The sequence below is a fragment of the Centropristis striata genome, chromosome 4 (genome assembly GCF_030273125.1).
Source record: "Centropristis striata isolate RG_2023a ecotype Rhode Island chromosome 4, C.striata_1.0, whole genome shotgun sequence".
NCBI lineage: Eukaryota > Metazoa > Chordata > Actinopteri > Perciformes > Serranidae > Centropristis > Centropristis striata.
The window spans coordinates 24552591-24567597 of record NC_081520.1 but is presented as its reverse complement, the minus strand read 5'-3'; the positions used below and the strand labels follow the sequence as shown (position 1 = coordinate 24567597).

The 15007-nt window shown below is 35.5% G+C and overlaps 2 protein-coding genes across 5 annotated transcripts in view; one reads left to right on the top strand and one right to left on the bottom strand.

Annotated features, from left to right (window-relative positions):
* The window catches only part of rap1gap2a (RAP1 GTPase activating protein 2a), a 56492-nt gene extending 45937 nt beyond the window's left edge, over window positions 1-10555 (top strand). For 2 of the 3 annotated variants that reach the window (XM_059330860.1, XM_059330859.1), the window contains 6 exons: window positions 66-215; window positions 1097-1209; window positions 1814-1912; window positions 2956-3082; window positions 5052-5154; window positions 5279-10555. In XM_059330860.1, the coding sequence (XP_059186843.1) occupies window positions 66-215; window positions 1097-1209; window positions 1814-1912; window positions 2956-3082; window positions 5052-5154; window positions 5279-5427 (741 nt within the window). In that variant the 3' untranslated portion in view covers window positions 5428-10555. The remainder of the gene's footprint in view (window positions 1-65; window positions 216-1096; window positions 1210-1813; window positions 1913-2955; window positions 3083-5051; window positions 5155-5278) is intronic. The other variant, XM_059330861.1, reaches the window with a different exon arrangement.
* Window positions 10556-10963: 408 nt separating this feature from the next.
* Window positions 10964-13587, bottom strand: si:dkey-52l18.4 (uncharacterized protein LOC560708 homolog). Of its 2 annotated transcripts, XM_059330863.1 has the most exons (5): window positions 13283-13587; window positions 12295-12624; window positions 11970-12203; window positions 11635-11663; window positions 10964-11482 (listed from the first exon to the last, which is right to left on the bottom strand). In XM_059330863.1, the coding sequence occupies exons 1-5, from the start codon at window positions 13332-13334 to the stop codon at window positions 11384-11386; spliced, it is 744 nt and encodes a 247-aa protein (XP_059186846.1). In that variant the 5' UTR covers window positions 13335-13587; the 3' UTR covers window positions 10964-11383. The 2 variants fall into 2 exon arrangements, with proteins under 2 accessions (XP_059186846.1, XP_059186845.1); XM_059330862.1 differs by lacking the exon at window positions 13283-13587 and having other exon boundaries at window positions 12295-13254.
* Window positions 13588-15007: the final 1420 nt, after the last annotated feature.

Genomic DNA, 15007 nt, shown 5'->3' with positions numbered 1-15007 from the left:
CTTCCTCTCTTCTGTCTCCTCCTCCCCTTAATCCACTCATTCTCTGTTTCATCTCCCTCCTCTAGAGAGCCATGCGTGTCAGGAGCCACTCCATGGAGACTATGGTGGGCTCTCACCGTCACAGGAGCCCCGGGGTAGGAGGCGGGGTCCCGGCCAGCGTGAGTGGAGGAGGGCTGCCACAGAGCACCAGCGAGTGCACAAAGAGCACCTTCACTGTGAGTAAGAGGGTAGAAGGGTGGGGAAAGATGGATGGTCTCTAAGAATGGAAGCAGATGAAGCAAGGATAACTTGTGCTGAGTTAAAAAAGTTTGCCATAGGACACGTTTGGATCTAATATTTTCTATCATTTTGGCAGTTTTAGGAAGGGAACTTTTTTTTCTCATACTGTTGCAAGTGGAATTTTTTTCTTTTTTTTAATCTGACTCTCCACAAAAACTTAAAATGCACCAAGATCAATGTTGCTGATAATCATATCATCATATCATCAATATCATATATCCCTGACTGTAAGAAAATCCCCTTTTTATTTCAAAAAGTAACAAAATATTGGTGTGTTTTTTTCTTTAACCCTCTTTTTATGTGGCAGATCAAATTGACCCATTTAAAAAAAAAAAATAAAAAAAAAAGTTAAAAGTATTTTTTCATAAAAAGCAAACCATTTAAAAAGTAATTTTTAAAAAATCAATGTCAGTAAAACTATTGTATTTTCTTTGTAAAGCAACAGTGAAACAAACAAACCCGCATTTAAAGGGTTAAAATTCTGAATATAACTGACTATTTGGTAGTGATGGGAGGACTGATGCTGGTAGGAAAGTATAATAATATTTATGTCAGTTTTTATTTACACATGGACATTTTTGTCCTATAATGACATCAGAGCAACTTTTTTAAAGTGAGGTACAATTATATTAACTGTAAGATGATGTCATGTCGTTAATTTAATGACAGAGCTCTTATACATTATGCAAAGGGAAATCATCTATGGCAACCAATGAAATATTATAACTACTGTAATTTTTGAGGGGCTATTATTTTGTCTAAATGAGTCATTAAGAACCTATTTTTTAATTCTAATTGTATAATCTGTGATCTTCAGCCTCCTGTGTTGTCAGCCAAGTCTCCTTTGAAGAGTCCAGTGAAACGGCGCTCAGGCCTCTTCCCTCGTCTCCACTCCAGCACAGAATCCCCGACTGACAAACACACACGCAGGTTGGTGATTTAGGATTTTACTGTCATTTACTTAGGTAAAAGTACTAATACCACACTGTGAAATTACTCCACTACAAGAAAAAGTCCTGCATTCAAAACTTACTTCAGTAAAACTATAAAAGTATCAGCATCAAAATGTACTTGAAGTATCAAAAGTAAAAGTACTCGTTATGCAGAATGGACCCACTCAGATTGTTTTATATGTTGTAAATATATTTTTAGATTATTATTTTTAATGCACTTTACTCCTGTCAATATAGGGCTCATTTTAACTAGTTAATATAATTTTATGTGGTTTAATTTATAAACATGCGTAATCACTTTAAATTGGTCATGTTTTTTTTATGTTAAATCTCTACCTGAAAAGTAACTAAAGCTGTAGTGGAGTAAAAAGTATAATATTTGCCTCTAAAATGTAGTGAAGTAGAAGTATAAAGTAACAAATGTGGAAATGCTCAAGGAAAGTAAAAGTACAAGTTAATGTACTTGGTTACATTCCACCTTTTCACCACAGACTGGCACTGTTTATGTTGTTTTTATACAGAGAGTTCAGGAAATGATCCCATTGGTGTTGTCGTTAATGTGTTTTTTTCTTTGTCTTCAGCGACCAAAAGCTTGCAGAGATCTGCCCGCTGTCCCAAGAAGTGAGGTCAGAGACATCATCCAATCCCAGCTCACCAGAAATCTGCCCCAACAAAGAGAGGTAAGACCAGAACCAGTAGTGTAATGTAACTAAGTACATTTACGCAAGTTCTGTACTTAACCCTTAATAGGGCACACTGCAAATTCCAAATTTCAACCCTAGAGAATATTGGAGCATATTACATACTGCCAGAGTGTGTAAAAAAAACCATATGAAAATAATATTTTGAGGAAAAAGTTTACAAGATTAAAGTGGCAAATCTACGAGAAAAAAATGCCTAGATTTATGAGATTTAAAGTGGTGAATCTGGGAGAAAAAAGTTGCTTTTCCCCACTTTAAATCTCTTAAATCTGCAACTTTTTTTCTTGTAGATTTGCCACTTTAATCTAGTAAATTTGCAACTTTTTTCTGGAAATATTACCTGAAGTTACCAAATATAGTTCTTCGCCTGATAAAGGGTTAAGTACAATTTTGAGGCACTTGTACGTTACTTGAGTATTTTCATTTTATGTAACTTTATAGTTCTATTCCACTACATTTAGAGGCAAATATTGTACTTTTTACTCCACTACATTTAGCTGACAGCTTTAGTTAGTTTACAGATCAAGATTTAACATGAAATAAATGATAAATGTGATGTAAATGTGAAGACTTTTTTTTAAATGAAATCTTATAACAGTACTTTAAGTAATTAAATGAGCTTAACTTAAACTTAAAACACTGCTAACATAAAAGCATCAATACAAATAACGTGACAGTATATTGAGAATATATAAATCAATCTGAGTGGGTCCATTCTGCAGAAGGATAACTTTTACTTTTGATACTTTAAGTACATTTTGATGCTAATACTTTTGTACTTTTACTTCAGTAAGTTTTGAATGCAGGACTTTTACTGTAGTGGAGTCATTTCACAGTGTGGTGTTAGTACTTTTACTGAAGTAAAGGATCTGAATGCTTTTTCCACCACTGACCAGAACTCCTGGATATCAGCTCCTTTAAATTCCATAAAGGGAGATGGCTGAAGACAAACTGGGTAAGGTTGGTCTTCTATCACTGGTCTGATTTCCTCTCATGTTCAGCTTCTCTGTTTTCCTCGACAGGCCATTTGTCAAGCTGAAAGAGTGCAGCAGCAGCGGTGGCAGACCCAACATCTCTCGTTCCTCATCCAGCACCAGCAGCTTCAGCAGCACCACGGGAGAAACAGAAGCTCTGGAAGAACTGGAGACAGTGAGTTTTGAGCTTGACTTTACAAGAGAAAAGAGAGGAAATTGAGTGTTTGGGTTTGGAGCAGAGAGAGCACACATTCCTAAAGGAGTGTGAGGGTTGTCGAGAGCGTCAAGGCTTTAATGGGTGAAATAGTCTGTAATTACCAAGAACGGTCTCATAGAGAGTGTTGAACTGCAGCACATTGATTATAATGATTACAGCTTCTCTTGCTTTCTGTGTATCAGATGAAACTGCTTGTTCTGTGTGAGAAATGCTGTCAAATCATTCCCACTCGCACCATTTAACTGGATGGGAATGTGTGCACAGATGCACAGTGGACTGTTAAAATTGTCATTATTAGATGAAGACCTTCTCTTCTTTACTTTTTGACTGTTTTAATTGGAAAGCTTAGTGTTTTCACATTATTCACTTTCTTGTTGAGAGTTAGATGACAAGTTGTAAACTTTTTTCTTCTTTGTACTTTAGCCAGGCAAGTTTTAAGCTTTCCAGCAAGTCTTTATGCAAAGCTTAGCTAACCACATGCTGGTTGTAGTTTCACAAGAATGAAAATAAAAAGTATTTTCAAAACTGAACTACAGTATGGCTTTAATACAACTTATAATGGCTTTCTGTCATATTGATCTCTGCAAACCTGAAACGTTTATTTTTCTTTTAACCCTCCTCTTATGTTAAGGGTCAAATCGACACATCTCAAACTTAAAAAAAAAAAATAGTTAAAAGTATTTTTTTTTCATAATAGGAAAAAATTAAAAATGTAAAATAAAAAATCAATGTCATGTAAAACCATTGTATTTTATATATAGGACTTTCCAATGTACAAAAAAAAGTTTTAACATGCATTTATTATGAAAAACAAGTGAATTATCCTCGTTGAACCATTATCTGTGAGAGGTTAATAACATCATTGCACTAAATATTGATTGAAAAGGTTAGTAATGGAGTTACTAATTAAATATAAACAATGTTTATTTAGATTTTCTAGTTTCTGATACTTTTGGATAATTAAACATCCCCCGAGTTATTGCTGTTCCTGAAAAAACGAGGGTTAACAGGAGGGTTAATGATGATACTGTTGAAGTTGTGTAACTTGTATTAGAATCTAGAGCAGTCTCTTAAATAAAGGTGAGGTATATTGTATCTATCTTTTATCTCATTTTGAACCATGCAGCTAAACAATGGCTGACAGGGGTGGAGATAGGTATTACTTTTGTGTGTATATAGTGTTGACACTTATGAATATAGATATACTACAAAAATATCAAGATATACACATATTCTTAAAGAAAGTTCACAATTTATTTTTGTGGGATATAGTCATTCTTAAGTGATATAAAAATATATTATTGTTTAACTTACTCCTTGTATTTTAAATTAATTAATTATTTTGTAATATAATTCGAGATGTAGCCACAGCAGCTCAAGATACAGACACATAGGTATAGAAGACAGAATAAATAATATAAAAAATAAGACATATACATACATTATATACACATTCTATACATACATGTTTGCTATTTGGCATTTATTATTAATATATATATTGTGTGTTTGTTTCCTGAAAGTACATTGCATTTTTACAGATATTGCACATTGGAGTAAATATATTTTAGCATGTGAATTAGCTCAAAATAGGTTTGTTGCATGTAATAGTATGAACATCAATGAATAATATATATATGACGTATCATATATAATATAGAAAAATACAGAAGGCCTAATATAAGCCTAATGTGGTCGGATGTAAACAGAGACAATGCAAATAAACCAGTAAAGTGACCTGGTGGAACAAACAGTGCTTAAATAAAATAATTTACAATAATCCCCAGTATCCCCTACCTACTGCCAAACATTCAGTGGCTCTAACTTGATAATAGGACATTTTCCGCAAAATATCCCTTCCCAGTTTTTTGTTTCTTCCTCCATATTTTCTTGCATGTTAAGTGTCTTTCTGCTCTCCGTTCCCCAGGCCAGCCATCCCTCCATAGCGTGCTCCTCTGCCTTTAGTCCTTCCCTCAGCGTCGACAGCCAGGGATCAGGTACGCCTGTCATCATGTGCCGCAGTCCAACAGGTAGACATACACACAGAGAGTATTCACATCCAGCATTTCAACAAAATGAGATACTAGAGATGACAGTTTCCTTAATGAGCATTTCCTTCCTGGTTTTCTGTTTCCTTCTTCCGTATTTCTGCAGATGTGAAAAGTAAGACGTCACCAAGGTCAAACTTGAAGTTCCGCTTTGACAAAATGAGCCACTCATCCACAACTGTAAGTCCTGTAATGCCTGCCTGGTCAGCATATTTAAATAAATATTATTGTAAAGCAGTGGTGAAATGTAACTAAGTACATTTACTCAAGTTCTGTACTTAAGTATAATTTTGAGGTACTTGTACTCAGTATTTGAGTATTTCCATTTTAATGTAACTTTATACTTCTACTTTACTACATTTTGAATCAAAATTTGTACTTTTTACTCCACTACATTTAGCTGAGAGCTTTAGTTACTTTTCAGGTCGAGATTTAACATATAAAAACATGATCAATTTAAAGTAAATATACTTTTTTTTTTATTAAACCTCATAACAGTATATTAATAAGTTAAAATGAGCCCTATCTTTACAACGTTAAAATGCTACTTTCATAAATGCACCAATATTTATCATTTAATAATATATTTGGAATATATAAAATAATCTGAGTGGGGACATATTGCTTTTGCTGGTGTGGTATTAGTACATTTACTTAAGTAAAGGGCCAGGATACTTTTTCCACCACTGTTGTAAAGCAAGTATCTTGTTACACGGTGCTGTTGAAAAAAATAAGCATGTAATTAAAGTCATATCAAAAAATTCCAGGTAATAACTTTTTTAAGATGAAACTTTGTAACTTTGCTGATGTCTTTCTTTTGACTAGAAAGGAAAACATGAACACTTTTAGTCCTATTTAAAACATGGGGTAATGGTGGAGTTTGACCTCTTGTGCCCAAAATGAGCATTACAACAAACACAAGAAAGAAAATCACCTGCTAAAACCTTTTTTCACCTGTTTTCCCATATAGATAAATGATGAAACTTGGAAAAAAGATTCTGGCAAACTTTTTTTCTCACATTTTTTTTATACAAAGGGGCAAAAAAATGAAGCAGTTTAGGATGATTATCCTTGCCTCTCTTGGCTTCCATAATTTAGCGCAATTTAGCGGGCAATAAGTAAAATTCCCCTGGTGTGTTTTTTCTCATTGTCATCATTGACATCTCATTAACTCTGAATCACTGTTATCCAGAGGTGGAATGTAACTAAGTACATTTACTTAAGTACTGTACTTAAGTACAATTTTGTGGTACATGGTCTTTACTTGAGTATTTCCACATTTGTAACTTTATACTTCTACTTCACTACATTTTAGAGGCAAGTATTGCACTTCTTACTCCACTACATTTATCTGCCAGCTTTAGTTAGTTTTCAGGTTGAGATTAACATAAAAAACATGATCAATTTAAAGTGAATATGCATGTTTATAAATTAAACCACATAAAAGTATATTAAAAAGTTAAAATTAGCCCTACCAGGAAAGAAGTAAAATGCTGTTTACATTTATGCATCAATACAAATAATATAATAATATATTTAGAATATATGAATCAATCTGAGTGGGTCCATTCTGCAGATAGATTACTTTTACTTTTGATGCTTTAAGTACATTTTGATGCTGATACTTTTGTACTTTTGCTTAAGTTTTAAATGCAGGACTTTTACTTGGAGTGGAGTAATTCTACTCCAAGAATTGGTGGTAGAAGTACTTTTACTTAAGTAAAGGATCTGAATACTTGAATACTGAATACTGAATACTACCACTGCTGTTATGTCATTAAAACAGACAAGCTGGTATTGGGTAATAAAACCCAGATTGAAAGATGCATGCAGTCAGCAAACTCTCTCCTCTAACTGGCCTTTCTGTTCGCTCTCCTCTCTTTTCAGTCCGAGTAGCTTTGTGGAGTGGAAACATCAGACTTGCACAACAAAGGGACGGTGTGGGCTGATGGAGCTGCAAAGAGAAAATGAAAAAAAAAAATCAAAACAACAACCACAACATCACTGTAGAACCACTTCCCTACGCCAAGGATAATCTGACAAGATTACCAACCGCACCAACCGAGTCCCCACACACTATAAACAAACTGACAATACTGTGAGTGTACAGCGAGGAGAAGCAGCTGACCTGTTCTTTTTAACCAGCCTTAGGTTACAGAAATTAGTCAATACTTTGCTGATGTTACAAGTTGCTGCATCTCAGTTGTTAATTGTTCACATCACATGAAAGTCCTAGCATGGCTGTAATACTGTGAGTGTAGGCCGAGCTAGACTCCGTCTCAGCTTCTCAAGCATCTAGTTTAATAGGGAGACACGGTGATCTAGAAAAGTGGTAACACGACTGAACTGTTACTCTTTGGTCGACATCAGGACATAAGACATCAGGATGTTCCCTTTTTGCCTTTTGCCCTCGAATGGTACGTCTGGCAACAGTTCCTCTTTTGCCTAAAAAAAGTATGTAGACACACAGACAAACTCTCACATGCACAGAAACAACAAAATAGACTAGGCACCTCACACTGGAAGTCTCAATTAAATGCTTTCTTAGTGAACACCTTCGATTTTCAAGATGCTTTCGTAACCTGCTGCATTGTGTCTACTGCACTATAAACACCACACTGCTGAAACTCAGTGGATTCATATGATACGGGGACATTATCGTAGCAGAATTATTTGTGAAATGTGTGCAGAGAGTTGTGTAATTGTATTGAAATCTGTGTGTGAAATGAGATTTGTAAATGTGTTAATGTATCTCAGAATGCATAGTTACATTTGTGAATATGTACAGGATACTGCGAATGTGTACTCAGAATCTATGTGTCCATAATCAGATTTGTAAATGTGTAAAAAAAAAAAAGGTTACAGTTACACATTCACAGATCTCTGCATTCACAGAACTTCAAAAAGCATTTACGCATTTACAAATTGAAAAGACAAAACAAAGTGTGCACACTGAAATAGGCTCAGGATTGTTTATTTTCAAGAAAACATTTCGATCGAAAAGTTACATCATTACTTAAAAATAATGTAGACTCAGTGAGTCGACTTTGTTTTGTCTGGTGTTTTTTTTTGTTTTTTTTATGTTAACACACTTGGTCCTTTATTGCATTCACAAATGTGTCTAAAGATTCAAAAATCTCAATACACGCAAATCTAGATTCACACATGGATAATGAATGCCTATTTGCAGATTTCAGTACACATTCACAAATCCCAGAATTCATTTAGAGATTCTTTCACACATTTACAAATGTGATCATGCACACATGGCTTGAGTTACATAATTATTTGCACAATTTGCAAATATTTCTGCTACAGTAATGGCCCCATAATATAAGAACATTTCTGTACCTGTAAGGGTATCTTCATATCCCTGAACTTAAGTGATTGGTTAGTGGAAATTAGCTCACACAGGGCAAAGTAGAGGACACTGCCAACACATTTTGCCATAAGCTTATTTTAGCCAAAGCTGCGCCTTACAATCTATCAAAAAGCCCTTTTCACCATGGATCCTCTCTCTCTCTCTCTCTCTCTCTCTCTCTCTCTCTCTCTCTCTCTCTCTCTCTCTCTCTCTCTCTCTCTCTCTCTCTCTCTCTCTCTCTCTCTCTCTCTCTCACTATGTGAGAGGACAGGAATCTTCTGTATCTGGTTATAGCACAGTTGTGGGTAGCCGATCAACACCCACATTTGCTGAAAATAGACGTTGCACTTACTGAAAACATTTCACCTTCTGATACCTCCCATTGAAGCTTGCTAGTTTTGTGTATCTGTGTCTCTGTTCGGTGGAACTTTTGAACCGGTAAGTCTCCCGGGTTTAAAGTTTCCCAGCATGTGAGCTCATGAAGATGACTTGAAAAAATGCTTCAGGTTAAATTAATCTTTTATAAAAGTCCTGAGAGGCATATTTGTCTGATAAGCCTGATCTCAATTTTTTGGTCTCATGTCTTTTTGACTCGAGAACAGGTGTAAAGGGGTTTTACAAGAATTAAAGTTCCTCTTTTCTTTATTCATCTGTGAAACCGATGTGGGGAAAAGTTTAGCCTGGCATTAACATTATTGTTTGCCAGGCTCATTTTGTTGTAATACTCATTTCAGCCACAAGAGGCTGACGTCTGCAGCCACCCCATGTTGTAAATAGAACTTAAAGCATTGACATTTTCTTCCATCTGAGTTTAAATTTTTATCAGTTTATTTAAATTTTTTTCAAATGTATTTTAACCTGTTAGCGTTCCTATATCACGCTAAAGGGCGTTTTACACTTTTATTTCAATCTTACGCTTGCGTACAAAACCACTGTGTTTCAGTTGATATTCATGCTACAGATCATTGAAAAGCTAAGACTTTTGTGATTCTATTCATTAAAACCACATTTTAACATTTTAAGATACAACCACAACAGCCAAATTTATCAACGCCTCTGAGACCAATAACAAATTACAGAAATGACGCAACATACCTTTGAAGACTCATAGTAATCCAGTAATCAATAACATTCCATCAAAAACGGTCACTTTGCATTGGCAGAGGTCCAGTTTATCCAATCTGGTCGACTTTTTGGTCCGAAATACATTTATATTTTCATAACTACCCATGTTACTACCCACAGTCTGTTGTTTCGACTGCTGCACTAATCTGTCGTTAACGTTTTTTGATCAGCACAGATTAGAGTACATTTCTAGATTTTGAGAGATTTTGCCTTCATCACAGATTCATTTAGAAAGATTAGAGATCCTGGACAAGGGAAGTTCTACGGGGAGGCAATGGGGGGCAACTTGAGACTTTCAGAGACTGTAGCGGGCTCAGTATATTTGCTACCCCTAAAATGTGCCCAGCCGACCCCTGATCCTGGAAAATACTTTTTTCATCTGTTTTTAAGTCATAAACGCAGAAGACAAAACAATTTAGTTGAGACAATGGACCTGAATCCTTTTCTCTCACTGGCCTCTCAGGACTTCTGTAATCCTTTGAACCACACACAAAAACACCTTGAATGTGAACTTTGAACTTTTTTGTATTTTTGATTTGACGCTTTGTTAGTTGTTATCAACAGGTCTCTTAGAAGTAAATTGCAAAAACCAGTTGCTTACAAGCACAACGGGACAATAGGTCTACTCTAGTCCTCAACTATACCCTAACCTTAGCCTGGAGCTGCACAAACTAGATTTAGCAGGGCAAACTGAGAGTAGAAAAAAGCTTAAAGACACACAGACGTGTTTGCTATGTGACCAAACAACCAAACTGGACGGTCTTTGGAAGAATGTCGAAGTACTGTGGAGAGAACCATTCCTGGATGGCTTGAACGTGTGTGAAGTTCTGTCACGTGAAGCTCAAATCCCAGAGGGTTTAAAGTGTCAGTTCACTCAAATTACAAATACTGACTTTGTAGTTCAGGTGACTTTTGAACTTGCAAGGAAGCTGTTAAGTTCCTTGAGAAGTAACTTACCTCAAGCGAGGGACGCAGGGACAGAATCACACAAAAAACGGGAAGTTCAGATGTCATTTAGTTTGTAGCAGGTATTGCCTAAACGCCCTGCAGCCTTTCCTCCGTTAATATGCTTAATTTATTCAAATGATAACTTCTTTTGCATTGATGTCATGTAAAAATGTAACTGCAGAGTACGCTAAATAATAAGGTAAAAATGATTAAAGGAAATATATTAATTTAAAAGATGTCTAAACATGTATATGTATATTTGGTTATGTAACGTGCCATTGAGAATTTATTCTAAAATAAAATGTTGTATTTTGTGTCATTTATGCGGTACGTCATTTTTAAAAACTTACACAACCCTTGTTCATACTTTAATATTTTATTCACATAAACACATCAGATAGATATTACAGACAAAGTACATTTTACATTTTTTTTTAAATGGTCAGGCTGCATTTAATGTGTTGCTTGTCCATGGTCACATTTCAAAACAGTCTTTTCTCTCTGCAGCACCTCAGGGTGGTTCAGCTGGTTGCTGCAATATCTCCTCATTATCTGCTCCACTTGCTGTCTATTATTCTACCTGCACATGAAGGGTTTTTGGCACTAAAAACAGTCATTACTTCCACATGAGTGTGTAATCAGGACAGCCCATAGAGCTGCAGAGACACAAATTACCCTGCTGAATTATTTTGTATCTTGTGTTGTTTTTATGATTTTCAAAAGTTTTTCAAGCCAAATAATACATAACTGACCATCAGCAGACATTTTTTTCACCTGTCAGACAAATTTGAGGGATGAGTACACAGTGGACTGGTCAGGCGGTTTGGTGGCTTTCTGTTGTCTCAGTGCATCCTGGGAAATGTCTGCATACACCACCTGCAACATTTGATTGAGAAAAATTGTTTAGCGCACACAAAAACATATATATGCATGGACTGCAGACATATCCATGGCTAGGCAGGAAACAAACAATGTTAAGGGCACTGCAAAGGGCATCCTTCCTGTGTTGAAACAGGACATTCACCTACCTCAGTCTTCTGTCGGGACTTGGAGGCGGCTGGAAAATGCAAAAAGAAAAATAATGTAGTGAATAGAGCGGTTCTGACAATGCTGCAGGAGGTTGTTATTAGTGAGAATATAGTCATGGAAAAAATGATTAGACCACCCTTGTTTTCTTCAATTTCTTGTTCATTTTAATGTCCAGATATCAGCTCTTAAATTAAACTCTTATGAGCTATTTTTGTTGTTATCATTATATTTGTCCACACAAATGTACCTTTAGTTGTACCAGGAATGAAAATGAACAAGAAATTGAAGGAAACAAGATTGATCTAATAATTTTTTCCATGACTGTATGTGATACCTTTGTGAGAGGAAGAACCACGTTTCTGGGGTACAGGACATCGAGGTGGAGGCTGTGGGGCCAGGTGTGGTTGGTCTCTGTACACAGCTGAATGGGAGGACAGCGCCCTAGGAAGTGGCTGAGGCTTGACCTCTGAACTCAGACAACGAGCCAATCCCAGAATGACGAGAAGACAAAGAGAAGCGCCGGCACAGACCAGCACCCTGTGCCATAAACTCCTCTGAGAGGAGACAGCTGTAAATAACACAATGAGATTGTTCTGTTTTACTGAAAATTAGTGTAGATGTTATATATGGATGGCAATGGTGATATTAATTCTACATACCTGCAGTGACATTCACATACTTCAAATTTCCCATCTCAGTGTCACCAGGAATCCATTTAACACTGCATCCATAAGAACCTTTGTCTTGTAGAGTAACACTCATTAAATTTAAAACGAGTTTAGTTTGGTTGGCTGAGAGCTTCACTCTGGTCAAATGGTGCCTCTCACTGAACGTTTTGTCTGTTGAATTTGTCCGCATCCAGTTTCCCGTCCAGTTTCCTCCACAGTGCCTGACCACACAGGACAGAGACAGACTGCCCCCTACTGGGACATTCTCTGTCTTACGTTCTGCCAGAACAACCTGCATGCATTCTTCAGCAAGGATCAGACCTGAAAAATGGAAGTCTCTTTTCCTCATTATAGTGCAACAAGAAACTACAAAGACAGTTTTGATGAAGCAATTTAACTGAATCATCGCAGGACAGTTTGTGACCATTAAGAGTTTGAACATTTGAAAAACATCATTATGACCAGATGCGCAGAATACCATCATATGTATTGGGCTTAATGGTGGATGGATTACCGACAAAGCAACAACAAACGGCTACAAAGAGACAAAAAAAAACACACACAAAAAAGACACATTATGAAAGAGAAAGTAAGAAAAATTATCAGAGAAAATGAAAACAAGAGACCGAAAACAAAATGAACATGATTTAGAAAAATGTATAAAAATATTTGTAAATGAAGCCTTTATTTCATAGAATAAATACGACACACTTGAGCATGACTGCAATCGCCACAGCTTGTATTTGCAAAAACTATATATAAATTGTAGAGAAACAGTAAAAACATCCATTAACAACAATAAGTTACAATAGCAACTTATTTTAAAAGATCTTACACACTGTAATTCACAACCTATTGCAACAGTGGTGATTACAAATACAAGACTGTGTCGTGTTAGTTCCTCAAATACAACACAATTTATGGAGGAGATTTTCCCGGTTTATGATAATAATTTAAATAACTTTAACTTGTGACTTACCAGTCTGAAGAAGGCAGAGACAGCTGATGGCCCTCAGGAGATGGTGACACATGTTTGACTGTAACAGTGTTGGTCAATGTTCATTACAAGTTGGTTTTAGTTCCTCTTTACAGATCAAGACAAGTCAAGACTTGTGTGGAAGACTGTATAAAATGCATGAATTCTTTGTTGGAAAACTGCTTATTTAAATTGTTGTCAGTTGCTGGTAGTCCATCAGCTCGCTATTTCTCTCACTTTTCCTCTTCACAATAATTTGACATGCTTTCCTGAACTGCTGTTGCTGCTGCTGCTTTTGTCCAGAGGGAGGTAAAGGAAGGAAGTCACCCGTCAACCCCCCTTTCACACATACACACACACACACACACACACACACACTGAACAAGGCCGACATACTAAACCACAGGAAAGAAATGACCTCATAAAAGGGAATATAAACCATTATACAGGAAAGGGGCCAGTTTCAAGGAACAGAAAGTTATAGTCGAAAGTAATATCGAAAGTATTAATTTCTTTGATTGGCATGTTGGTGCATTACAGACAAATGGTGTTTACAGGTATATTCTGACAGAGTATGAGAAAAACAATGTTTTTTTATTTTTATAATGACTCTTTTTAAAAAAAAAAAATAAGCCTGAAACTATGATAATATACCTCCTTAAAGCAGATTTACAAGTATACTATTACAACGTATTTTATTTATTATTTTATACAGTCTATGGTTACAACATAGGCATTTTTTTACTTTCTACACTCTGTGTAGATATTCAGCAGAAAGTTAACCTTCAAAATAAAAGCTTCTTGTCATTTTTTAAAGAGAAAAACATGTAAATTAACTTGTTTTCCAAAAGGTTTTGCTTGGTGTAATCATCATCATGTTCATACTTGAACACCAAGAGATCTTCAGCTTCGTCTGCTTCCAACGTAAATGATGAAAGGGACTGGAACTATGAATTAGGGCAACTTACAAACAGTTGCAAAGCGTGGTTTTACTTTGTTAACAATAACCGGACGTTTAATACGCAATTGTTCTGTTATGTTTGACTTTGGGCGCACTCGTTTATAATTGCTCCTTGCCTTTTGAGTCACGTGATTCATCAAACAGAGGAAGTAAAACAGTGGTATATTCTGAACAACAATGCTAAATATAACTTTTTTTGTCAGGTAACATTATTTATAATTAATTTTAATTATTATATTTTAATTAATAACTTTCACAGCAGGACTCAATGCTATTAATGAAACAGCTAGAGAGGCTGAAGGTTTAAAAAAAATAAATTACAAAAGCATTTTACATTTACTACTATTGAACTTTAGTTCATAGGCTTGAGGCGAGGTCAATTTCTAGAAGCAAAAATGACACATTTGCATAATTTCAGGAAATAACAAATATACATGTTTTTTCTTTCTGTTGTGAGGTTATATTACTTTTTGTTACAGAAAAACGCTCATATTTTTTGTGAAATCAAATCAAATCAACTTCATTTATAGAGCCCTTTAAAACAGCCATAGATGATACAAAGTGCTGTACATGGCAGGACAGACCAACAATAAAAACAGAGAACATAAAAACAACTAAAACAGAGTGAGTCTCATGCTGAGTAAAAAACAGTAAATAAAAGTGGGTTTTAAAATTAATCTTAATTTAAAAAAACAAAAAACAAAGAACAAATGTTGTGTTGGACTTGTACACTGAATATTAAATAAAATTAAGTTAAATGAGTATGA

Excerpts from the sequence above, each read along its gene's own strand:
- si:dkey-52l18.4 (XM_059330862.1), bottom strand. The coding sequence starts at position 12,787 with ATGATGGTATTCTGCGCATCTGGTCATAATGATGTTTTTCAAATGTTC. Across the intron at positions 12,204-12,294 it reads GTATGTGAATGTCACTGCAG|CTGTCTCCTCTCAGAGGAGT; the intron begins GTATGTAGAATT and ends TGTTATTTACAG. Across the intron at positions 11,483-11,634 it reads AGTCCCGACAGAAGACTGAG|GTGGTGTATGCAGACATTTC; the intron begins GTAGGTGAATGT and ends CAAATGTTGCAG.